At 50.3% G+C, this 26,557-nt stretch overlaps 1 protein-coding gene across 3 annotated transcripts in view; it reads right to left on the reverse strand.

The window, feature by feature from the left end:
• Positions 1-26,557, reverse strand: part of INTU (inturned planar cell polarity protein) — a 1,700,152-nt gene that overhangs the window by 47,602 nt on the left and 1,625,993 nt on the right. For all 3 annotated transcript variants that reach the window (XM_069631109.1, XM_069631111.1, XM_069631110.1), the window contains exon 15: positions 10,714-10,871. In XM_069631109.1, the coding sequence (XP_069487210.1) occupies positions 10,714-10,871 (158 nt within the window). The remainder of the gene's footprint in view (positions 1-10,713; positions 10,872-26,557) is intronic.

The following is a 26,557-nucleotide window of genomic DNA, read 5'->3' on the forward strand; positions in this document are numbered from 1 at the left end:
TGGGCCAATTTCTTGTAGCAGCAGTGTTTCGATGAATTCCGTCGGGTCCGAGCCCTCCATGTCTTCAGGGACCCCCAGTATGCGTATGTTATTTCGGCGGGCTCGACCCTCGGCATCCTCGGAGCGCGCCTCCAGCCTGGCCACCTTCTGTTCTAGATCCTGAACTTTTGTTTTTAGGTCTTGGGTGTTCTCCACGTTGTCTTGTAGGGTAGTTTCCGCCGCTGTGACCCTTTCCGTTAGGTTCCTGGCATCTTGACGCATAAGCTGTATGTCTGATTTCACTTCTTCAATCTTTCCTTCGACCGACGTGCGGAGGGCTGCTATTGCTTGTAGGACTTGTGTGTGTTTGAGATCATCTTCTTGCTGGGGTGGCTCTTCCGGTGCCTCCCGATCTGGTTGTGTTTGTCTTTGGGGTCTGACTGTTGTGAAGGAGTCCATCGTGACCAATTTCGGTTTGCCTCTAGGGGGGGACATCCCCCGTTTCCAGGCTCGCCGCCTCGTGTGTCCAATCTGGTTCTGGAGGGTATATCGGGGTCTCCTTCGGTACCTGGCTTGTAGTATAGTACGTGTGTCGCCAGGTGTGATCTGTTGGGTGGGATCCCCTATCAGTTGGTGCCGAGCGGCCCGGGTCTGACGCTGCCCTGGCGACCCACCTTCGTTCCGAGCAATTCAGGGTGGCCCTTTTGTTGATTTTGGCCTCGCCTCTTTTAGTTCACTGGTCTCGGTGGTCTCACCTCGCCGTTGATTTTGTTTGCTGCGATAACTGCCCTAGGGGGCAACAGTCCGACAATGTATTGTCTCGCCCTTTACCCACCAGTGTGACCGTATGTTGCTCTTTGGTAAGATGGCGTTGGGTGCAATTAGGATTCGGGAGCTTGCGGGTTCCCGCTCTTCCCCCGCGTTAGCGCTGGGCTTCAGGTGGGGTGGCCAGCTGAGTTTCAGAGGGTCTCCGGGAGAGTGCCCCTCACCCTGAGTTCAGACGGTGTGTTGGGGCTCCACGGCTACAGTGGGGCAGGCTTCTGTCCGTTGCTGGGTCCTGTCGGAGCGGTGTTCCAAATGGGTGTCCTTAGTTTTCTCCAGCGCGGGCAACCCGGGGCTTGTTGCGAGATGGGTCGGGTAGCTCAGTTTTTACCTTCGGAGCTCCGAGGTCAGCCCTTGGGGATCCCTCTGGAGTCGGCGGGCACCTTCCTGTTTGTATTTCGGCACAGGTCCGTAGGCCACGCCTGTTACCCCCGTCGCGTGGGTCTCTTGATGGGGCGCTTGCCTCCCAGTTGCGCGATGTGTGGGGGGGGGCCCCGTGGCTCTCCCCCTCTCCCCGAGTCCCTGGTACCTGGCTGGGTCTTTTCGCTCCGCCGGCCACCGCCAGTACGCCTCTGGTTCGTCCCGCCGTCGCTGGTGCTCCCCCCTCCGGGTGGCTGGTTCCTTTTCAGCCGCTCGGCGTTTCTCACTTCTCGGCGGAGCTCCTCTTCTGACGTGGTCTCCGCAGCCCTTCAGCACCTTCCAGTGAGCGGACCAGGCTGCGACTAGGGGTCAGGCGAACCACCGCCGTGCTTCTACGGATACCGATTCCCTCGTATCCGTCACGCCGTATGCGCCGCCATCTTGCGGGACTCAAGGGCTCGGCTTCGCGTCCCGCGTTATTGTTCTTCCCTACTCCGATTCTCCACGGGAGCAGGGTCGAGTGCTGGAGGCCGGCTCTCCTTCGTGGATTTTATGTTTTCGCCGTCGTGCAGACAATTTCAAGGCGATAATTCAAGTATTGACAGGATCACGGACCGAAGCTCCACGGAAGCCCGACTTTACTGCATGCGTGCTGGCCACGCCCCCCCCAGTCGACACAGTAGAATCTCTTAAAGGTGTGCGTCGACATCCACATAGCAGCCCTGCAGATGTCCAGCAGGGATACACCAGATAGGAACACCGTGGTAGCAGCAATCGCTCTGGTCGAATGGGCTCTCGGACAGCCGGGCAACCGTCGGTTTGCCAACTGGTGACAGTGCATGATGCAGCCGGAGAGCCATCTGGAAATGGAAGCCTTGGAGAGGGCCTTCCCTTGGTTCACAGGGCCAAAATTCACAAACAGCTGTGATGTCTTACGAAAACTCTTCGTGCGGTCCACGTAGAACTTCAGCGCTCTAGCCACACATCCAGCGAGTGCAAAGTCCTCTCAGCCAGCGACGAAGGTGACGCGGAGAAAACAGGTAACACCAAGGGCTCATTGAGATGGAAGTCCAACGGCACCTTGGGCATTAAGGAGGGGTGCGTCCTCAGCACTACCTTCGTCTCGTGGAATGTCAGATATGGAGGCTTACAGAAGAGGCCTGGATCTCTCCCACTCGTTGTGCGGAGGTGATGGCCACAAGAAAAGCTGTCTTCCACAATAGAAACTTCAGCGGCGCCGAATGCAAGGGCTCGAATGGCAGACCCATGAGCCTGGTCAGCACTATGTTGAGCTCCCACGCCGGGGCTTTCACTGGCGGGAACGAGCGGAACAGTCCCTTCATGAACTCCTTCACCAGGCGATGAGACCATAGCGACAACCGCCCCGGAGTTCTGGTGTAGTGGGAGATAGCCGCCAGATGGATTTTGATGGAGGCATGTGCCAGCCCCGCCTCGGCCAGCGACAGCAAGTAAGGCAGCACTTGAGGGGTTGTGATCCATAGAGAGTTGATCTTCTGTACACGGCACCAGACAGAGAACCTCTTCCACTTATGTCCATAGCACTTAAGAGTCGAGGAAGCCCTGGCCTTTGCAAGCACCTCCTTGCAGTCCACTGGGATGACGTAGCCTCCGAACTCTAGTGCTGCAGGAGTCAGGCCTGCAGGTTCAGCGATTCCGGGTCATTATGTAGGATGGCGCCTCCTTCCCTGGCGAGAAGATCAGCGTCCGTCGGCAGTTTGACTGGGGGAGACGCTGACATGTCCAGAAGCACCAGATCTGCCTCGGACACGCCGGTGCAACGAGGATCATCCTGCACCGGGACCGTCTGAGTTGACTGATGAGTCGCAGAATTTAAGGCAACGGTGGGAACGCATACAGGAACAGGCCGTCCCAGGGGAAGGAGAATGCATCGCCCATGCTCCCTGGCTGGGGAAACCTGCTGGCGAAACTCCGGCAGGTGGTGTTTGTCGCGAACAGGCCGATCTGGGGAATGCCCCACTGTCGGAATAGTAGATCCACTTGATCATGCCGAAGTGCCCAATCGTGACAAGCGCGCGGGTCCCTGCTGAGTGAGTCGGCAACAGTGTTTTTCACTCCTGCCAGATGAAAGGGTACCAGGAACATCCCCTGGGCGATGGCACAGTGCTACAGATCCTGCGCTTCCTTGGATAGGGCTGGGAATCTGGTACCTCCCTGCTTCTGGATGTAGAACACTGTGGTGGTGTTGTCCCTGAAGACCCGTACCACTTTGCCCTTGAGGGATGGAAGGAAGGACCTGAGGGCCCAGAACACGGCCCGGAGCTCCAGGACTTTGATGTGCAGGGACCTCTCCTCCGGGAGCCAAAGGCCTCTTGCGTGGAGATCTCTGGTGTGTGCTCCCAATCCCTCTGGGGAGGCGTCCGTCATCACCGTTTCCTGGTGCGCTGGTGTCTGGAAGTGCATGCCCGCTGTGAGATGCGCACGGATGCCCCACCACCGGATCGCTTGACAGAAAGTCTTGAGTGGGATCTTGTCTTCGAAGCTTCCCGCTGCTTGCATCCAACGGGCGTCGAGGAACTCCTGCAGTGGCCACATCCGCAACCTGCACAGATGCACGAGGTAAATGCAAGATGACATCATGCCAAGCAGGGACTTGATGGACCTCACCCTGGCCAGTTCCATGGTCAACAGCCGTTGCACCTTGCCTAGGATGGCCCTCGTCCTTTCCTCCGACGATGAGGCCAACCGCGCCACTGTGTCGAGTCTGGCTCCCAGGAACAGGGCGTCCTGCGACGGTACCAAGTGGGACTTTGCAAAGTTGATTGCGAATCCCAGTTCCGTGAGCAGACGGACGGTCTTCGATGTGTGGTCGATGGTGAGTTCTCTTGCCTTTGCTCGGATGAGCCAATCGTCTAGATAGGGGTATACGTGGATCCCCTGCAGGCACAGCCGCGCCGCTACCGGTACCAGGCACTTGGTAAAGACCATTGGAGCCGACTTCAACCCTAAGGGCAGGGCCTTGAACTGTAAGTGCTGCCCTTGGACCATGAACCGTAGGAACTTTCAATGTCCTTTGTGTATGGGGATGTGAAAGTAAGCATCCTCCAAGTCCAGTGATGATAGAAAGTCACCTTCCTCCAGCTGTCCCAGCAAGTGTTGAAGGGTAACCCTCCATAACTTCTGTGCCTTGATGTATTTGTTGAGGCGTCGAAATTCCAGGATGGGCCGCCAGCTGCCGGTCTTCTTTCGGACAAGGAAGTACCGCGAGTATACTCCGGAGCCCCGGAGCCTCTTTGGGACGAGTTCTATCACCCCCTTTCTCAGCATGGCTCGTACCTCCAGAAGCAGCTGTCGGACATGGTTTTCTTTCCTGACCACAGGCGGGAAATGGGGGCATTTCCTTTGGAATTCCAGAGTGTGCCCGTGGGCCAGGGCATCCAGCACCCAACAGTTAGTGGAGATGGACTCCCACACGCTGACGAAGTTCGCCAGCCGGCCTCCCACGGGGCTGCTCAGGTGAGGCCTGACGTCACGGCCGGTTCAGTCCTGTTTCGCCAAGGACTTGCTACCCTGGGCTCCTTGGCGACGGTATCCACCGGCTTTGCTGCGGCCTCTGTAAGCTTCCTGCGACAAGGAAAGGGCAGCTTGTCGGTACAACGATGAACTGCCACCGAATCCTTTGGAGGCACCTTGGGATTTGCCTCCAGTGGTCCAAAAGGATGGCCGTCATTGATTTGTTGATGGAGAGTGCACGAGCCGTCTCGGTGTCCGCCTTGATGGCCTGCAGACTCTCGTTCACTGCTTTCCCAAACAGGTTGTTTCCGTCGAAAGGGCAAGTCCAGAACCCTGGTCTGCACGCCCTGAAGGAACTCGGTGGCCCCGAGCCAACTGCGCCGGCGCAGGCAAACGCTGTTGCCCATCTGATGAAATCCGTTATCAGCATTGGCCGTTGCTACCGTGAGGCATGATCCGACGCTCCTCGCCTTCTTGCAGGATTTCCAGGGCTTCCGCCCTCTTGTTGTCTGGGAGGAAGTCCAGAATAGGGGCGATCTTGAACTACAGCTCCCTATCATAGCAGGCCACGATCTCGAGGGCGTTGGCCGCCTTCATGGTCGTCGCTGCTGACGAGATGACTCGATGTCCCATGACGTCTAGCTTCTTTCCCTCACTGTCCGGCGGGGAAGTGGAGGATCACGCCGTCGCTCCTGCCGCTTTCCTCTCGGCTGCTGCAGAGACTGCGGAATCTGGGGTCGGTTGCACCCTGAGGCACATAGGAGCGGAGTGCAGGACCCGGTACTACTTCTCGTACCGGTCTCTCTTCGCAGGGGCCGTGGACGGGTTCTTCAAAAGGGACACTCCCTCGTCCAATATGTTATCCAACAGCGGGACTGAGAGTACCGTTTTCCTCTTGGCGTCCCGTCATTGGTAAAGAAATCCCTCTTTCTTCTGTTCCTCGGGGCACAGCTGGAAAAGCACTCAGGCCTTGGCGATCATTGCGTGAAAGGAGCTGATTTTGTCAGGGGTGGGGGCGGGAGCGGGAGGTGACGGGAGATCCATTCCGTCGTCGCCACCGTTGTCAGTCCCCGTCGTCGCTGTCTCCGTCTCCATCTTGCCCCTCGGCGGAGGGGATGGGGTGAAGGCTGTACGGGAGGGGGAGAATGGACTCTCCTCCGCTTGCTCGGCGGGCTCCCTGACTGTCCAGGTGCCACTGGATCGTCCGCTGGGGGTAAGGGCAACCTTGTCCTTGTACACAGGGTCAGCAAAGCCATCAAGATTGCTCCTGAGTTGTCCTGTGCCGTAGGCATCAGTTGCGACGGGATCGTCGGCTGAGGTGTGGGGTCCTCTGTTTCCTCCATGGCCTGTAGCTCCTCGTCGGCTCCACCACCACTCTCTACCTCAGCCTCGTCGGGATCCTTCCCGTAGGTCCTGACCTCCTTGAACTTCTTGTCCAGAATAGCTTTGACACCAGCCAGCTCATCCTCGGAGGAGGTATCTGAGTCCGTTAGGGCTACTGTGCACCCCCCCCTTTCTCGACCCGGGGTTTCATGGGGGTCTTCTCGATCGGCTGGAAAGATGATTCCCTCCGGGGTGGCAGGGAAACTCTAGGCCCAGAGGTCGCCTCCACTGGGGTAACCTCCACCGGCTTCGCCAGGGCCACCACGACTCCTTCAATCGAGGCCTTAGCCGATTGAATCAGGGCCTTCACGACCTTGTGTTAGGCAGAAACCTGTGCAGTTCCCTTGGGGACCACTGCAAAAGATTTAGGACTACAGGTGTTGGCAGTAAACCCACTTGGTAGCAGTCTGTACCACCCAGCTTTACCTGGTAGCTGTGGCTGAACAGTCAGACTTCCCTCAAGAAGAGTTAGGCAGTATGCAAAGTATACACAATAGGCACTCAGATACAATAGCACAAGCAAACACTGACCAGAGCTTTGGTATCAAGGTATATAATTATTTATTTAAAAACACACTTATTGAAACACTCCAGCACTATTATTGTAAATCACTCTAAACACAGTTACTATTATTATATATACATTCCATATTCCTTATCAGACAAGTCTTAGTTAACACCACTTATTTCCAGACAGAGGTGAGCGCTTAACTATAGATGGCACTCCAATAAGTTAACGAAAAAGGTAGGGAAAAAGGCAGAATGTAGGAAAATACACCACACTAATACTTAGGAACTCTTAAGCAAGGCAGGAAAGTCAGAAGTTACTTGTAAGCCAAAGTCCATAGGCCGGGCCCACTCTTGGAGAGAGCAGGGCACAAATGCACCCAAGATCACACAATGACAACAGGCTTAAAAAGTCTTGCAGGGAGTTCAGAAAGGTTTTAGTTAGGTTCAGAAAAGTTTATCCAGGGTGTCCCAGGCTAACCCAGGGTCGAAAGCCGGGGGCTAAATCTACCCCGTACAGTCGGTTGCAAGGGAAGCCAGGCGGAACACGGTACCTTATGTGGAAAGGAACCTCCAGCGGGGGCATTTGTTCCTGGCAGCGGGTGCAAGTCGCGGCGTCGTCCAGAGGAAGAGAAGATCTCGACGTGGAGGAAAGACAAAGGCCGTTGCACTGCCAGGGAAGAAACCAGCCGCTGAGTTTTCCGGTTAAAGGTACTACCCTTTGATTCGCGGAAGTGGTAAAACGTGGTATCCCGGTTGCCGGGGTGCTTGGCACAGGCAAGGTGGCCACGAGATGCTCCAGGAAGCGAAAAAGGAAGCAGACTGGTTATCCCCACCAGTCGAAGGAAGAAGACTCTCCGGGCTGGAGATCTCCTCTGTCATTGGGAAAAGTGGTGAGACGGTTCAGCAGGGCTCCACCGGTGGTGTCGTCGTAGCAGGTCGGTTCAGCTTCTCCCTCGTCGGATTCTTAGGTCCTGTGCGACTTCTGAAGTTCCAGTCCCCAAAGCCCTGCTTTTATGCAGAAAACCCCTATTCACTCAGCCTAGCTGTCACTCAAACATGCTAAGTGGTGAGCCGGCCGGCTCACCACTTGGGCCAATCAGAACGGAGTGCGACTTCAGTTGCCTAGGCAACTCAGTCCAGGGTGCCTAAATCCCCCTCCAGCCCTCCTAAGTACCCCAGACAGAGTAGCACCACTTTGGAGGGCTTCTGTGGAGAAGCCCGCCAAAAAGTGTAACAAAGAGCTCAACTTGGGTTGGAGTCACAGAAGTGAACACAAACGCCATTTTAGAACCGAGTTCTGGCAAAAAATACCAACCAGAGAATTAATATTAAATAATTAAACCGGCAGTATGTTCGAGGCTATAGGAATTAAATAATTAAAGTTGGTAGCCTCGAACAATGGGAAATCCCACAGGGATATATTCGCGGTCGAATATAAAAAGTAGTATCCACTGCAACCAGCCAAAACCCGATCAGGGGGGACGGAGACGTGCCCCCTCGACTAACAGACCCCGGGGCAATCGAATTTACCCAGCCAGTACGTCCACAATATGATGGTTTGTACTGGTTCTGTTCAGAATTCGAAACTAGTAAAGTCAATGGTGACTTTACATGCCCTGGGAGACAGTAGTCAGTCCCAGGGTATGGAGTCTATACTGGGGAGTCACTATGACACCCCTGTCTTACTGCACTGAGGGTGCTGTGTAACACACATCACAAAAACACATGAAGCCCTATGGAGTAAAAGACCCCATAGCCCATTAAACTCATCTAGAGTCAAAGAAACACACTCAAATCATGCCCAAGAGTGAGGGTAAAAGAGTCTCACTCTTGGCAGGAGAAAAAAATAAACCCCAAAAATCCAGCAAAGCTGCTGGGGGACTCACTAGGTTAGGAAATTCAGCCTAAACAGAGAATTCTCCCTAACACCGTGGGCGCATCTGGGGCCTTCACCTTAGTGGGAGTGTCACCGCCTCGACCCCCCCCTTGACTTTCTCCATCGGGATCAACCGAGGCGTCTCCCAAAGCTTACCCGGGTTCTCCGACTTCCTTTTCAAGGAGCCAGAGCGTTGGCTCGTGGATGATGGCATCTGTGACATCACGCCCTGCCTGGCAGCCAAGGAGCCCGAACCAACGGCACTCCCGCTGCCCGCAGAATCGCAGTGCTTTGCCTTTTGTTGGGCCCCCGTCGCCTGAGTGCCCTCAAAGGTCTTAGAAGACCGCTCAGACTTCTTCTCACCTGCTGCTGGGCTCTTCGCCTCCAGCCAGTTGGCGAGTCATGTACAATGGTCCTTCATGGTCCAGACCGACATGTTCTTGCAGAACGCACAGTCCTCCTCCACGTGTGACTTCTTGTTGTGTAGGCAGTAGAGGCACCGTGTGTGCTCGTCCTCCTTAAAGTCGTTCTGCAGTCTACATCCTGGGCAGTTCCTGAGCAGTTTGGATCCAGTAGGTGTCAAATCTCCTTTGTCCTGGGCCATGTCCAAACTGGGAGAGGCCTCAAAGGTCTTTCGGAAAGTGTAATTCAACGAAAATCCGTCCCTGAGGGGCGTAGAAATTTCCTCAACGGGTCGAATTGACTGAAAAAATAAGAGTAAACTCTTCGAAAAAATGCAATACATAGTAAAAGCTTGAGAGCTACAGCACGAGGACTCCCAACACTTGAACATGCGGTAAAAATCTGAAGATGGCTGCCAGAGGAGGGGCTTAGGTAGAGTGCAGTCATTGGCTGGGACCAGTGATTGGTTAATAGTAGAAAGACAGTTCAGAAACGAAACTGAAACTGATTTTTTCTTTACCGAGGATTCCCAGCCTGGCGACGGGGAATATTCATGAGCATGGGACTCCATGCCAGACCCCATGTTGGAGAAACTCAACAGATACTCGTCTTTCATCATTGATAGCAACATAATCAACGTCTCTAAGGAGATAAAAACTTTGGGGGTCTACCTCGACTCAAACCACTCTCTCAAAAAACAGGACAACAGTGTTGCGCCCTCCCCGGCCTATACTAATAAACTGATCTACAGCTGTAAATCTTACCTATCCACAAGCAGCTGTTTGACGTTGGCCAGAGCACTTGCCCTATCAAAAATCTATTACTGCAACACACTTTTCCTTGGCTCTTCAGAAAGCAACCTAAACAAACTCCAGGTACTCCAAAACAACTCTCTAAGAGCTGCACTCAGTCTCCCAAGATAATGCCACATCTCCACCCACAGACACAAGGCCAACTGACTACCCATTTGAGATAGAATCACTCTACGCACCCGGGTTATCACGCACAAATGCATTACCAACTCTGCCCCGAAATACCTGGCAGACAAAATCTGCTTTCACCAACCCGCACGTACCACTAGATCCTCACAGTCCCACAACTTAGTGGTGCCAAGATACAATCTAAAAACAGCAGGAGGAGCCAGCTTCCCTGTTCAAGCTGCCAAATGTTGGAACTCTTTACCCATCCCCCTCAGACACAAATCCTCATTCCTTACTTTTAAAGCCAGTATAAAAAACTGGCTGAGCAACAAGCCTCCTTAATAAGATGTACTCACCTCTGAAACAGCCCAGTTGCCTTGGCCTTGCCTCTGCAGCTCATTACTGCACCTTCCTTCCTGTGTCTTACTGTTCGACCCACCTGCAACCAGGGTCTATCTGTTGATGATATCCTGTATGCCTGTCTATCACTGTAACCTTTAAGTTTCTCAAGCGCCCAGTTACCTCAGGGTTTGGCACGCGATACAAATATTAAACAAATACAAAGACCAGAGGCCAGGATTGACCCATAGGAAATATCATGGGAATACCACGGAACAGGGAACATCCACTGGGAAAAGCTTGATTATCCTGTAAGGCACAGCTTGAGAAGTTAAAGCGTGCCTTCTCTGAAGATCCACATCTCCAAAGACCTTCCAAAGAATGACTGGATGCCATTAACTTGTTGAAGGTATCAGAGGTTTGTAATTTTGACAAGTCAATTCTGCAGGTGTCACCATAGATAAATAATATCTGTAACTGATCCCAACTATAAAGATCAGATTCATTTTTAAGGAGTGGCTAATTTCAAGTGAGTGATTTTTGAGTTGTAAAGTAAAGGTTAATGTTTCTATGAGACCTGGAGGAATGAAACACTCACATTGGCAATACACTAGTTGCACTTTCTCTTACCCTACAACCCAATACGCCATAGTGGGTGGAGACTTCTTTTGATCAGTCCAATTTTCAGGGCAACACTCAAATAGTATACCATGTTCTTTTACGCAACCTAGACTGGATCTGGCTTTTCTGGGATCTGAAGCCGATTTGACAGCAAGGGTCTTTGTGTTCTGCAAAGAAGAGAGAACTATTAGGCCATTAAAGAGATTTGAATTTTACACACACTCATCAAATTATATGAACCAATGAAATGTAAATTAAGACGCACGTAAAATGAAACTTTCTACAGAGACACCACACTGTGTAATCAGTTCCCCATCAAGCCTACCCTCACACTGCATGGCATACGAAGATGGTTATACATGCGAGAAGGAGAGAATAAATGTGGTTTAGATATGGAGTGATCATGGTCCTAGAACCAGTTCTTCGGCCTCTGAAATACACATAATTAAAAGAGGCTCTTGTATTTATTTTATCGTTTTATAAACGTGCCTTATTGCATGCCATGTTACTTCAAAGCAAAGGAAGAAGAAATGGAGAGGGGAGCATGGTATATAATCATAGAGACCTTTGAGGGTACATACCTAAGACACAAAGGGGCTCATCACAAGTTTGGTGGTATTGCAGCAGATTTTCCGCTGGGATACCAACAAACAGAAATACTGTTACCGCCACTTGGTCCAGCGGTACTACCGCCTGATTACAAGTGGCAGTGTTCGTCCTCATTTAATTTGAGTCCATAGGACTACATGGGGCCTTTCGGTGGAATTCCACCAGCAGAAAATCCGCCGGCAGTAATTCTGTCGAAATCGGGCAGAAAGTTGGCGGGTTTACCTTCAGCTCACAGCTGAAGGTGCATCCTCCAATTTTCTGTCCCACTCAAAGGCTGTAATGCGGCCTATACGATAACACCACCGCATTTAACCTGCACCGCCCAACTCGTAATGAGGCCCTTTAAAGCAAGCACAAAAAAAGCAAAATAATATATACTGAGCACATCAAATAAACTAGTTTCCATTATACAAAAAAGGCTTTCAGGAAGTAGCGTAATGGAAGAGACAAAATTTAGAACATTGAATAACCCTAGACCCAGGCCAATGACTAAACATCTAACAAATATGAACAGAGGGACCAGCTGTACTTTTTAAGTCCAAGAGTGTGATAAGGTGTACTTGGGCAGACAAATCCCTTTGAGAGAGGGAACTTTGTGGCATTTTCCCAGAACCATTTGTTTAACCAACTTTTGAAACTAAAGTAGTTTTCATTGATTCAAAGCTCTCTGAGGATGTTCCAAAGTTTGGGTCACTAGTGGCAAGAGACTGAGGAGAGTACTGTGATGAATCCAGAATATTCGTTCCTTCTCCGCAAGGGAGAAGCCAACCCCTTTGAGGTTAGTGGACCTCACTGGGAGTGACTCTTCTCGTGGACAAGGACTCCCATTCTGATAAGGAACTCACAGTCATTAATACATTGTCTGCTATATGAGAAGTGAAAAGACTGTTGTTAATCTGGTTATGAAAACACCAAACAGTGACGCTTCTATCTCCTTGCCTTCAGGTAATGCTGGATCTCGCCTACACACCACAGTTAAGAAGCATCAACATAACCATCTTACCTGTGATAGTATTTCGGATTTACCGAATAGTGACGTTTCCTCAAACTCTGGCTGCAGGTAATGCTGAATTTCATCTGAGCGCCATAGTCAAGGAAGGACAAACCCTTTTTTGTTTGTGAGCACTTGTGAAAAAACAGAAAAAACTTTGAATCAGAGTGAGACTCCTACGAAGGAGCGGTGGTGGCCCGGGAGGCCGGTAAAGGAAACTGAGATCAGATAGCATGAGGGAGCCCAGATCCCTGGGCTCTGTAAAAGTCGGACCGTAGCTGCAGAGACACATAGCCACGGGGAAGCCAACCAGCTGACGGAAGCCAGGTAAACCAGACGGAGACATTGATCTAAGACTACGAAAGCTGACGTCATTGCGGGAACCTAAGAAACCTAACGGCGCGAATACTGTTGCAAGGTATGAACATTGTGAACAAAAGCTGGGAAAGCGATCAAGAGTGGGATTAAGAAAAGGTACTAAGGTTACAGGAGCCTGAGTGTGTAAATACACTATGAGACAGGGATTGAAAGAGATAAGAACATTGTGAAAAACGGCTGAGAAAGCTTTACAGGTTACAGGAGCCCAAGAGACCTGAATGTGCCATTGCACTATGAAATGGTGAAAGAAAGATATGAACACTTTGAATTGGGGCGGAAAACTTGCAGAAGTTACAACACTCCCACAAAAAAAGGGTGGACCACCACCCTAGATGAAATAACTTGTGTGAAAGAAAGCAGCTGAGGATTAAAGGGGTGTCTGAATGCCTCGAAGGTGGAAAAGACAGAAGTATTTTTATATTCTAAACAATCCTGGAGGAATGGAATTGTTTGCAACAAGAGACAGTTTTATTTGTATAATAGGAGAGACAGAAACCCCAATCTTGACACAAAGACTGGGAAGAATATCCTGCTGTTTAAAAAGAAACTGTGAAGACTGAGAACAAGCCAAACATATATTGGGCAGGCGGAAGCCCAGCTGAGGCTATTGAACAGAGACTCCCCTTTTCCCTTCTTAGTTGGGAGTTTTCTAAAGTGGTGGGGCCAGTTAGTTGGATAGGAGCCAGACTAAAGAGCTTTATTTTGGACTTTAACTTGCACCCTTAGCTTTTGTGTTGCTATGTAGGGAACTTCTCTCATAGAAATAGGGCAAGTTAGGCATTTTGATTATTTTATTATGAATAAAACCCTTGAAACATGTCACTAACTCGTCCGACTCCTTCTGGTTTGCCACAATACCTAAACGTCGAGGCTGAGTCGACTATGGATGTTGATGCAGGTGTTGATGCAATGTTGTAGAACGTAGAGGGGATCGAAACTGCTGGCTGTGTTGACATATGTAAGGATGCAAGTGGAGAAGACTCGTACAGAGGTGGCATAGTGGTTTCTATAGATTGTTATTGGCAATGAAAATGAAAGCGAAAACCTACCTCTTCCTATATTCTATGAGGGGTTTCGCTGCCTCAACTAAAATACTAATGAAACTGTCAGGATGTCTTTAAGAGTCCACCGTCCTGTGTTTAAATGTCCCCATCTCTGTCGCTTAGACTTGTAACTAAAGTAAACAGTTGTACCACAGTTCTTAGTCCAGAAGAATGACTCCCTCCTCCTGGACTGGGTGGCACAGTTCTGGCTGAACTTTCTCCAGTTGGGGGCATGGCTCCCTTCCCCTGATTACAGTACTATAAAAACAAAAAGGATGCAAATCCTTCAATACACTGTGTCTCAAAATTCAAGACTTTATATCCCAGGGGGAATGACTGCCTTTCCCTTGGTTCCAGGTTTGATCCCCCTTGTGGTATGGTCTGCCAGGAGAATTAGTTCCTTCTCCTGGTCCTTGCTAGTTTTGTTTTCCCTTTTCACAATACCAAAGGGAATGCCTCCATTCCCCTTGTCTTCTTTAGACTCTATTTCATAGTTCACAACACTCATGTGAGGAGCCAGGAATGAGATGCAGACACGGAGGACTCTTGGCTTTGGCTAGAAACATTTATTTGAAATAATAATGAGGTTGGGAAATGCCTCACTATCCATAATCTACGAGGTATTTCTCTGCCTCACCTAAAACTAATGGGTCTGTCTTTCGTCTAGTCCAAAGCAAAAATACATCCGTGTCAGAAATCCTATTCTTGCCCTCACATTTTAAAACTAACACTAAGGTGCAAAGAATATTGTATTTGGATCTCAAAGTGCACAAATGTTCGAATTCAACACAAATCTATAAATCCAACCAAACAGTTCCAAGTGGACAAATGTTCACAGTTCCAGGGAATGGATTCCACAACAACATAAGTTCCAACAAAGAATAATCAAGCCCCTTCTCTGTTCTGGGGAATGACTCCCTTCCCCAGGTTTTCTCTTCAGGTTTCAGCTTTTGTAAAATACTAAGGGCATGTGACTTCCTAGGGATTCTTTTCTTTACTGTATTGCAATTTTGGTGCGGATTAGAGACTCGCAGGTTATCTGTTATACTCTCCTGCCAGGTTCTCACTCTTATAGCACTTCACAATCTCAAAGTCATGTGTCTTCTTTGAGATTCTATTTCCTTCTGTACACACTTCACACTTTAGCCTTTACACACACTTGACACTGCCTGGTGTACTCTCCTGCCAGGACTTTCACACAATTACTTTTCTCTTTTATCCATGAAATGATTTTAACCCAAAGTTGCTGTATCGTTCCTTGCTTAATGTTCATTTCAATAATAGTTCTCTTTATCATACAATGGGCTTTTACCCCTTTTCCAAGTCCATTCGCATTTATTTGACTTTCTATCTCAATTCTCTGTTTCAGGGAATATGGGCTCAGCGACCCATTCATGGCACGGCTTACAGGTAGGTAAACCTCTTGACATTGTTGCTGTGTTGCTCCTATGAAGCGGCATGCACTTTTTTAAACAACCCAGTAACCCTTCCACCTTCCCTGGGCTTATCGGATGCTTGTAGCTACCCTTGCATTTCTCCGCTTCATTTTACACTGCGTTACTGGCTCGACATGCGCCCCGTCAGCTGCTGCGCCATCGCTGTGTCTTCCTCTGATAAATGCGGTTCCCGCTGCCTTACTCTCTCGGGAGGCAAGCCAACTGCATACCGGTTTCCTCTTCCCCTGTTGAGATCAGCTTCAACACCGTTTCCCGCAGCGTCCTCTTCCCCAGCATACTGGTCGATATTCATGTGAGTCGCCGTGCAGCCCTGCGTCTGCAGCTCTCTTTGGTTGCTGTCAGCTGCGCTGGTTTTAAACTTTCCGGAATGATTGAAAGATTGCCAAAGAATAAACTGCTTTGTGGGTTTAACGGTCTTAGTGATCTTCATTACTCTGTCCCTCTTCCTCGTCTCAGTGGTTAGCATATCGTTCTTTATATGATGTTGAGGAAGCTGGTATAAGATCTTATTGGGAGTGATCCTTACTGCTCCCTGCCTCGTCCTCGTCTCAGTGATTTATATACTGACCTTTGTGTCCGGATGGGGAATACTAAGAGTGGGTCTGGTAAATGATTGAGGGAGAGTGTTACAGTATGCCATTAAGGCATGAAGAATGTATGGAACATCTGTACAAGGGAATGGGGGGCATTTGATTTCCTCCACTGATGTCATGTCACTACCCTCTGGGTCGCCTCCTCGTATAGCCGCCCCCAGGGTCAGGATCAGGTAGTTGCTGCTGTCCCCTGGCCACAAAGGGAGAGGTTACCTCAGGTAAAGCAGTGATGACATCATCAGATTCATCCCTGGCTTTTCTTTGCCAACAAAGACCCAATTTTAATGAGTAATTCACAGGTTATTGTGTCGAAGCGGCCTTACACAGGGTGCGGCCTGACACTGCTGACTTTCGATTAACGTTTGATAGCCTTTGCAGACGGCCGAGTGTCCTTTCCTCCGAATTGATTGCGCTTGTCGTGCTCGTCCAGAGTGGAGGAATAGGGAAGAGACAACTAACACCCATGAGATATACAGTGTTGGAGGTGCTGGGCCGGGCTGCTGGACCCGGTTAGATCAGTTACCCAGGCACTTCAGCCACAGATACAGCTCCAAGTTACTGGCAGAGTAAGCTGTAGTTAGCTGGGCAAGCTGCGGTAAGAGCATCTACTGCACTGCGCTGGGTGTCTGGTTTCCCTGCAGGGGGACTCATTTCATTCTCTCACAATTGTGCGTATTCGCTCCCAGAGGAGCCCAGAAGAGTACACTTCTATCAACCTGCGACACAAGAGCCTGTGGAGGTTTTTGCTTGTAGCCGTGGCAGCTACTGATAGTAGTCACAGCACCGCTACCATAGATTAGCAGGAGTGAGTAGAGTGTTCTGGCGCTCAGGTATGTGGGGTACATTGCTTTTGAGGTTGCCGCTGTCCCACTCAGTATGCTTTCTAGGACCGGTGTGGGTTGCGGTATAATTCCTCTCAACCACTGGCACCCAATGCCCTCTTCCCTTCAACCCTCCCTCGCTCCCTCCCCCCGCCATACCCCAGTGCTGCTGAGCGGCATGTGAGTGACTAACTGTGGTTGCGTAGGGCTGCAGGTGGCCGCAGGACAACTTCGCTGAGACAACCCATTGGGACTGTTAATCTGAGTGGAAGTTGATAACTATAGCTGGCTTGATGAATAAAAAGCTGGCTATATTTTCTCACTAACTGCAATGGATACTGGTGGGGGATGGAAGATGGAACTCCATAGTGCTGTGACAGGAATAAAAGCTCCCGAGTCCCTTAATAAAGAGGGCTCCTCGAATATCCATAGTGTGCATGAACAGTTGAAGGGCAATTCTCGAGAAAATGGATTGAGGCTTAAAACAATTAAAGCATATTTTGGAACTGTGCAGCGGAATGGGAAGGGGGATAACACAAGTGGTGCCGAGAAAAATCTGCGAATGGAGCAACTGAAGGTGGCAGCGGAAAGGCTGCACATAACTGGTGAAAATGCTATAGGGAGCTAGGCTCCCCGGAGAAGCCGACAGAAATGACAGATAAATCATTTTTGAAAGGGGAATACGTTGGAGGTTATTTCGTCTGAACCGCTGTCACCGGAAAGGCTGCAGGTCACTTCCCCACAATTGTTGACCCCTTTGTCGTTTACATTCTTTGATAATTACTCATAACTGAAACACTGTAGTGGACTTAGTAGTAATTCATTGGATAATGTGGAGAGGAACACATCACCCACTCAGGGTCATGCAACTGATATCCAGCTGTCAGCCTCGCCTGATTTACAAAGGTTCATATCAAACACCAGTTCTTCCAGTAGCTCAAATAGTGATAGTGAATAAACAAGTGAGTCAGACATTGAAATTGGGGTAGCAAAAACAGTGAGTGCATTTTCCTCAAACAATTTTAGACAGAAGACTGTACGTCAGATACAGCCTACTCTAAATGCTATTGCGGCATCAATTGACTAACTATTGATACTGTGTACCACCACAGTGTGAAACAAAGGAAATGTAGGCTAAAATGGTGGATGTTATTTTGACTGCTAATTAGCAGATACATTGTGAGAATCTGGCCCTATCATTGGACAATACGTTGTGTCCGACAAACCAAATTATAAATAGGGTAGAAAGCAAGGAAAAGAACCATGAAAGATGGGATAAAAGTAGTGGCCACCTTACAACTACAGTGAAAACTCAGACACAGACATTTGAAATGGAAAAAGGGATTTCCGATTCCCAGGATTTGTCTCTATTAATGCAGGAAATAACCACATTAAAGACTAAGACAAATAAGACTAAGCCCAAGAATGGAGGTAAGAATAAAAAGAGGAAAATTGTGCACCAGCCTTGTGCAGAAAGGGAAACTTTATTGGGAAAGCTGCAGGGGAAAAGAATTAACGAGGTAAATGCCAACCCACTAAAGGAGGGGAGCAGTGATGCATTGTAACTAGAGGCTGTGGTGACAAGTCAGTGTTTAATGGACAAAACGTTCACTGTTGCCTCCAACACTTTTGCGCATAGTACTAAGCGACAAGTAGAACTGCGTGGACCGGTGGAAATCTCTCTAAGCATGCAACTGTATTTTCTGCACAATGGGGGAACGCTCTTTTGCAGGGCGGACCGAACAAACAGTGGGGAGAGCAGAATCAAGAGCACATGGAGAATGGCCTCAAGGAGGTTGCTAATGTACAAATTGTGACTGAATATCTAAATATGTCTCTGCAAAAATCACAAGACGAACAATGTGATGAATATGGGTTTGTCCAGCCAAATAAATATGTACGGTATTGAGCAGGGGGATTAAATTAGAAGAGATCTGTCCCCTCTCTACTAGTCCATTTTTAAATAGAAGTACTATAATGAAGCTATTTCACAGTGTACCTGCACTTAGAAATATTGTTCGCAAGGATATAACGCAATTTACCATTCCAGATACATATAGTTCCACTAACTGGGTTATAATGGAATTCACTACATCCGCTATAGCAACATTGTTGATCTTACATCAGAACAATTTCATTCAGTTAGGTTAGGTTGGAAACACAAAATGAACCCCCAGGGGTTGGGCAATACATTGGATGGGGTAATTCTGCAGAAGATAGAGCATATTGCTCTGATGCTAGCTACCAGGATTATTTGGGCAGGGACTTAGATCTCATTAAATCCAAATTTAGGTCCACGGCTGTAAGTAGCAAAAACGTATCATGGCAAATGGAGTTGTTTAAATCTGGTGAGAATACACATGCATGAATAATTCAGAATTTTACCCAACTTCTGTGAGCCTCCTGGAACACCTGCATGTTTAATACATTTTTGATCAATCCAATTGGATTGCAAGTGTTAAATACATGTGATGTATTTTTGATACAAGAGACTTAGGGCCCGATTCTCATGTGGCCGTTAAGTACCAAAAAGGTTGCAAAAAAGCGACCTTTTTGGTACTTAAGACCTATTCTGGAGGTGGCGCATTCTTCCGAAATCGGTATGAATGCGCTACTTTCGGAATATATGTGGCAGTTGCTAGGATGTGTGGGAAACCAACCTAGCAACTGCCAGATTCATTACCTGCCATTTAAGACAGATATTCTTGTGGCACTCCTCCACTTTTTACTGTGCATTAAAGTGGCGCCCATATACAGTACCATTTCGGTGCTGCTGTTGTGGAGGAGTGCCACAGGAAGCCGGTCGCAGTGCCGGTGGATGGGCAAAGATTAATGGTTGGGGGGTCGGATGGGTTGGGGGTCATTTCTAATGTATTATGTGGGTAATTGTGAATATTGGTACACAGCTAACTTATTGTTTTAGAGCATGTGCAGAAATGCTGTAGTTCCGTTGCCAGTGGCAGAAAGTGTACTGTGTAGACTTCTTCATTTCCACAAAGGGCAATTGTAAGTCCACACAAGTGTGTACCTTCAGTAGACTGTTCTATGAACCACATGAGTGTGAATGGGAGGACAACATTTGCACTGTGATCAAGTGGTCTGCATCACACACGTGCAATATCATCCATAAGAAAAAGGTAATGAAGTGTGCTTCCTGGGGGCACAATGGCTGTGCATACCTTTTGCGAGGTGCTGCAGCATGGTGAAAAGGGAGACACCATATGCAAAGCAGGGTTGCCTGTTAGGCATCACGTTTGCACAGTTGTGTAATGGCCTTGTGTTGTTGCTTCCACTTTGAGCTCCAAACTTCTGATTGTTGTATTTGCATGTGGTGTGTCGCTCACAATGTGGTTACACTTTGAAAGGTGCTGTTGCCACAAATACATGAATAGGTGTGGAAATGATACATTACTCACCATAGTGACTAACTTACTCCTAGTCCATAGTCCCCTTTCCTCCATACTGCATGGGCGTAGAGACTGAACCTTTTTCACCAGAAAGAAATCTTCTTCCCCTTTAAATTTAGAGGCGGATGGGGCGCGGCCCTGGGAGCATGCGCTCCCCTGACTCTGCCCACCGGCGCCACTCCTCAGTCCCCAAAAATGCATCGCCAATATTAACATTGCCTAATGACACCAGTTTTATTTGGGGGGAGGTCGGTGGGACGTAGTAAGGAAAGGGGACTATGGTCTAAGACTATGTTAGTCACTACGGTGAGTAACTATTAATTACTCCTACGTCTCGTCCCCTTTCCTCCATACTGCATGGGCGATTACAACTGAATGTAGCCCCAGGCTGGTGAGGTGACTCTGCTTACGAAAGTTCCTTAACACTGCCTGCCCGAAAGTTGCATCTGACCTAGAGCCGGCATCCAAACAGTAGTGCTTGCAGAAGGCCGAAGGAGAGGCCCACGTGGCCACCTGATGACCTGCCACGGACGTGTCTCTGGAATGCGAGAAGGACATCAGCAGCCGCATTGGCATACTGTACTGCAATCTCCCCCAACCCTGCTGAAGGTAGTCTCTATACTGCATTTCCTCACCACTGGAACCTATCAGCACACCGTTGGGGAGTTGCACGGGCTGTCACAACCCTGTTTTTCAAGGATACTCATCCAGGTACTGGATGCAATGCTGCGCCATGCGTCAGAATACATTGCCCTACCGCGTACCCCTACCCAGGTCATTGCCACCAAAGTGGCATTCCATGCCATTGCCGGCATGCCCAATTGCATAGGCGCATTAGATTGTACGCACGTGGAGTGGACTGTCAGACATGCAATTCAGGCAGTGTATCGCAATCAATTCCACTCACTGAACGTCCAGATGGTCTGCGATGCCCAACAAATCATCACGCATTGCTGTGCACGATTCTCGGGGTCCACACACAACTCAATGGTATTGTGGAATTCCACATTGCCACGGTACATGGAACGTCATGCTGGACAAAGCACATGGCTGTTGGGTGAGTAGATGTGGCAATGCATGAGCCATGTGTAATTGGGGGGTGGAGAGGACAGTCAAGGGCCACAGTCACCCAGGCAGTTGGGTGAGTAGACCTGGCAATGCATGAGCCCTGTGTAATTGGGGGGTTGGGGGATGAGCACCAGATTCCGCACAGCTCACCAATGCAACTTGAAAATTGCACCATGCCATGTGACGGCCAAGCATGCCCTGCCATCTTCATGTGTATGTACCCCAGCCATGGGGTGGCACAACATGCAATGTTAACATGAGGATGTGTGTACTTCCCACCCCCAATTCACATGTGCCACTCCCCTGCACACGATGGGTGCATCTTGTGCCGTGCGCAGTGGTCACAACTTCAGTTTTCACTGTGTGCTTGATGCAGATTTGCCCCTCACCTTACAAGGCATGGGACACCCACCACATTTGAACACAAGTCCATTGCGATGATTGCAACATGTTCCTGCCTGACATCACTCCACGAATGTACGCATTAGAGGACTCATCATGTAAATGTGATCCAAGTGTGAACAATAGATGAGTCAAACATCTGAATGCCTGAAAGTGCATCTGTGGACTGCGTATGAATACCACACACGGTAACATGTGCCCTCACCATCACTCCTATGCAGGTGATGCCGGATATGCACTCACGCCATGGCTGATGAAGCCCATACGATGGCCACAGAACAGGCATGAGGATGCCTACAACCGAGCACACATACGGACAGGTGAAGTGATGGAGCGGACCTTTGGACTGCTGAAGGCCAGGTTCCGCTGCCTGAGCAGATCAGGTGGTGCATTGCAGTACAGCCCGGTTAAGGCCAGAAAAATAGTTCTTGCTTGTGCCATGCTGCACGATCTGTGCATACACAGGAACATTGCACTGCCCCCGGACATCGAGCCAGCAGATGAGGATGAAGATGATGATGGGATGGGAGCACTACCAGGCCGAGGTGCCATAGATGGACAACATGCACGTGAAGCACTCAAATGCAATTTCTTCTGATATACTAAATGCATCCATTCAGCACTTCATGTCGTAGCACTACAGTAAATGAATTATTCAGACACCAAATAAGATTGTCCGCTCGTCTTTCCCATTTGCACACCAGTGTATTTTCAAATTTACAGGTCAAAAAGGTTGATTATACGAATAAAGTCCACATGTGCCCACCCCACCTCCCCAACGACCAGGCCCCAACTAGCTAACCTCCCCAAAGTACCCACCCCCTGACCAGGTCCCAACTAGCTAACCCCTTCAAGGCCCACCCACACCTCCCCAAAGTACCCAACCCCTGACCAGGCCCCAACTAGCTAACCCCTTCAAGGCCCACCCCCACCTCCCCAACGTACCCACCTCCTGACCAGGCCCCAGCAAGCTAACCCCTTCAAGGGCCACCCCCAACACCCCAACATACCCTCCGACAACCCGAACACCATCACGACTTGTGTGAGTTTAAGTTCCACAATGTACAGCCTATTTCGTGCCACGTTTGGGACCATGGTCGTTCTTCCCCGTCGATCCTGCCACCCGTGAGGACCGCCTCTGGGGGCTGCTGGCCACAGAGCTTGTGGGAGTGCTGCTGGTGGAGTGCACAATGGGGTTTGGTGGTGGCACACGGCCCAGGAAGGCCTGCTGGGCAACCAACATTGTCTCGGCAATGTTCGACATGATGTTGTTTCCCTCCCTGACCCTCTGTGACAACAGCATATTGGTTGTTGCAAATCGCCCAATAGCTTGTGAAAGGCGACGTAAGGAGGTGGCAGTGCTCTCTCGCTGCAGTCGTGCTTCCTCCCATTGGAGCCTTGCCTCCTGCAGCTGTTGGTTCACAAGTTGGTGAGGGTATCCTGGCGCTGTTCTATGCGCTCTAGCCGGGCGGTAAGCTCTTGGAGGGAAGGTGTGGGGGAGCACAACGGACTGTGAAGTGCAATGGGGCTGAATGCGCCCAGCTGATCAGGCGTGGTGTTGCCCCCCTCATTGCCATTTGCGGGCTCATAAGCGAAATGCTGTACGTGCGCACTTTGTAGGCTGCCAAATGGCGCAATTGTGGCTGCACTGGAAGTGGCTGCCGTGGGATTGGATGGTGCTGCATGGTGTTCTGCAGGCGCAGCAGGTAATGGTGGTGTCCGTGGTGTCGTGCACCTGCACCGTAGCAGAAGCATGGCTGACGGAGGTGCTGGCTGTGGCTTGCTGGGGTTGCGTCGTCCGACAGCCTCGTGCTGTCCCCCTTGACGCTGGCTGTTCTTCCCCATCACTGTCAGTCCTTGTACCTGTGGTGGATTGTAGAGCATGCAATTAGTGGTGTGACAGGATGTGTATGGGCTAGTCACATGCAACACACTCCTCATGCTTCATCCACTTGCAAGTACACTCATTGATGGGTGCTGCACCGAGGTATGTGGATCAGGGCTTGCACTGAGTTGCACACCGTCTAGATCTCCAGGTGGTGGTGTCACATGGGGGTGCTGGGTGTGGTGGGCTCAATGGTGGTTGTATTGTGTGCCTATGTGGACCTGGCTGGGGGGGGGTGAGGTGGGCTCAATGGTGGTTGTGTTGTGTGCCTATGTGGACCTCGCTGGGGGGTGGGGTGAGGGTGTGGTGGGCATAATTGTGGTTGTGTTGTGTGCCTATGTGGACCTGACTGGGGGGGGTGAGGGTGTACTGGGTTTGGTGGGATCAATGGTGGCTGTGTTGTGTGCCTATGTGGACCTGGCCTGGGGGGAGGGATTAGGGTGTGCTGGGCTCAATGGTGGTTGTGTTGTGTACCTATGTGGACCTGGCTGGGGACCGGGGGGGGTCTTGCTAGTCTTCCTTCATTCACTCTCATGTCTTTGCACTCTGTGTACTTACCCGCCTCGCCAGGTGTGTCTACTCCTGTCTCAGCTTCTCCGACACCCTCAATTCCTTCGAGATCTATGATGCTGCTGCACCTCTCCTCCCATGTCTGCAGCTTCAGTGGGGAATGTGGTCCCCCTCCTGTGGCATTGCTGTGCTGCAAGCAGGTTCCTGACCCGCAGCCGCAGATCGTCCCACCGCCTGTGACAGTCCTTCACCGTGCACACTGTGACACCCACAACTGTGCACTTCTGTGCAGCCGCTGACCCGATCGCCTTTCACTTCTGCTGTGTGCTGCGCCCCTGCTCTGCACTGAACAGCAGCTCCACATTGTCCACAATGTGCTCCATGAGCACAGTCAGAAACGCCTCGCTGAAGCGGGGTTTGCGCTGGCGGGTGGCTGGAACCCTTGATGTCATCTTAGATGTTGTTAGTCAGCAGTCACAGGAGCCATAGGCAGTGTGGTTACTGAGGATTACAGTGGATTTTGCTTTAAGTAATGGCTGCCACTCTCTTTCCGGTTTTCACGATCACGGTATAACAGGCACCAGTATTTCCGTATCCAGCATGACCATGGCAGAAACAGATGTACCGCTACCATTGTACCCGGTGCATCCGCCTCCTTGGGTGTTTGCGTTAGGGCGGTGAGACAGTTTCCGCAATGGTCTGGGGCACGCAACAGACAAACTGTAATCACACCTTACTTCCGCATACCTGCGGTCACGGAAACAGTGTCATCACCTTCACGGTAAAACATGATTCCGGACCGTCGAACTTGTAATGAGGGCCAATGTGTTTTATGCTTAGCTCAAATGCCTCTGGGTTTAGTTTCTAGTACTCCCAGCTTTATCTTCACTTCTGCGTCTCATCAATAAGGCTTTGTCCCACCCATTAGTTCAGTCGCGGTCGGCACTCTCTGTGTGCTGCTCCCGTGTGCGAGACTGCCTCACTGTCTGTAATCCTTGCCAAATGCATAATATGCAGGTGACTCGATTCGTATGCCAGTTTTCAATGGCGTTCTCGTTTTCCTCCACAAGTCCGCAGGTATATGGGTTTTTGTCACTGAGGTGCCTTGACTCCCTTATCTTGCAGATCACCCTGTGGACCAGGGGAGTTGGAGGAAATGTGTATGTGTTCATGCTGTACCACTACAACTGTAAGGTGTCACCCAGGGAGCCGTGGCCCTGTCCCTGGCAGGACGCAAACTGAGGGCACTTCTTGTTGTACCAGGTGGTGAAGAGATCCACCTGGGGGTACCCCCATCTGCTGAAGATCGCCTGGAGGACCAGATCGTTCAATTGCCATTCGTAATTTTCTGCTTCCAGTCTGCTGAGCCTGTCCACCTCCAGTTTGAACTCGCCTGGGAGGTGGATTGCGCTCAAGAATATGTTGTTCTCCAGCACCCACTCCCAAATGCTGACCGCTAGGCTGCACGTGGGGAGGTGATCTGGTGACACCTTGCTTGTTGATGTAATACATGCTGGTGGAATTGTCTGTTTGAATGAGGATCTTCTTGCCACTGATAATCGTCAAAAATTATTTCAGCTCTAGCCAATTGAAATGGGCCTCCTGCACCTGAAGGGACCAGACTCCATGGATGCTGTGGTTGTCCAAGGTAGCCCACAGCCTTCCAAAGAGGAATCTGTGGTGATGGTCAGTTGTGATGCTGCTTTCCGGAAGGGCCTGCCTGTCCGCAAGTTGCAGTCTGTGCTCCAACAGACAAGGTCCTGGCGCAGAAGGGAAGGAATGCTGACAAGCTCCGCTTGGGAGCCCCGCTCCGGACTCCATGAGGCTGCGAAGTGCAGCTGCAATCTCCTCATTTTGAGCCTCGTGTGAGGTACTGCCAGTAGGAATGCTGCCATGATACCTTGGAGATGCTGGTACCACCAAGCTGAGGTCAACTCTCTGCTGAGAAAGTGACCTGTGGCCCTCTTGATGGCTGTGATCTTATCCTCCGAGGGGAAAACTTTCTTGGAGCTCATGTCCTAGATGAGGCCCAGGAAAGTCAGAGACTGCGTGGGCTGCAGCTGTGATTTCTTAAGATTGATGGAAAATCACAGTTTGTGGAGTGTGTTGATGAGGGCGGAGGAGGTGTGCTGGACCGCATCCGGGGATCTCGCCCTGACTAGCCAGTCGTCCAGGTACGGGTAGAAATGGTGACCTTGGGCCCTGAGAAGGGCTTCCATTGCATTCATCAGCCTGGTAAAGACCCTGGGGGCTGATTTGAGGCCAAAAGGTTGGACCTTGGAAATTGGAAATGGAATCCCGTGATCCTGAACCGTACGAGAGACCGATGAGGCTGCCAAATTTGGGTGTGCAGATACGCATCCTTCAGATCCAGGGAGCACATCCAGTCTCCCCTGCACAGTGTCTCTGCAATAAGAGCTGGCGTAACCATCTTGAACTTTTGAAGAGGGAGGGAGAGGTTCAGGGTGGAAAGGGAGGAAAAGTCCAACACAACTCTCAGGCCAGCCTGGTTCTTCTTTTGTATGGCGAAAATCCTGGAGTAGAAGCCCATGCCCCACTGGGAGGCTGGGACCTCTTCCAATGCCTGGCTCTCTACGAGTGAACACATTTCCACCCACCAGAGTTGCTGTCCCAGTCTGTGGGAGGGGAGGAGGTAGGGGAGGAGAGAGGGAGGAACCGGTAGGCGGTA

The sequence above is a fragment of the Ambystoma mexicanum genome, chromosome 6q, assembly GCF_040938575.1.
Source record: "Ambystoma mexicanum isolate Mex_15411 chromosome 6q, UKY_AmexF1_1, whole genome shotgun sequence".
NCBI lineage: Eukaryota > Metazoa > Chordata > Amphibia > Caudata > Ambystomatidae > Ambystoma > Ambystoma mexicanum.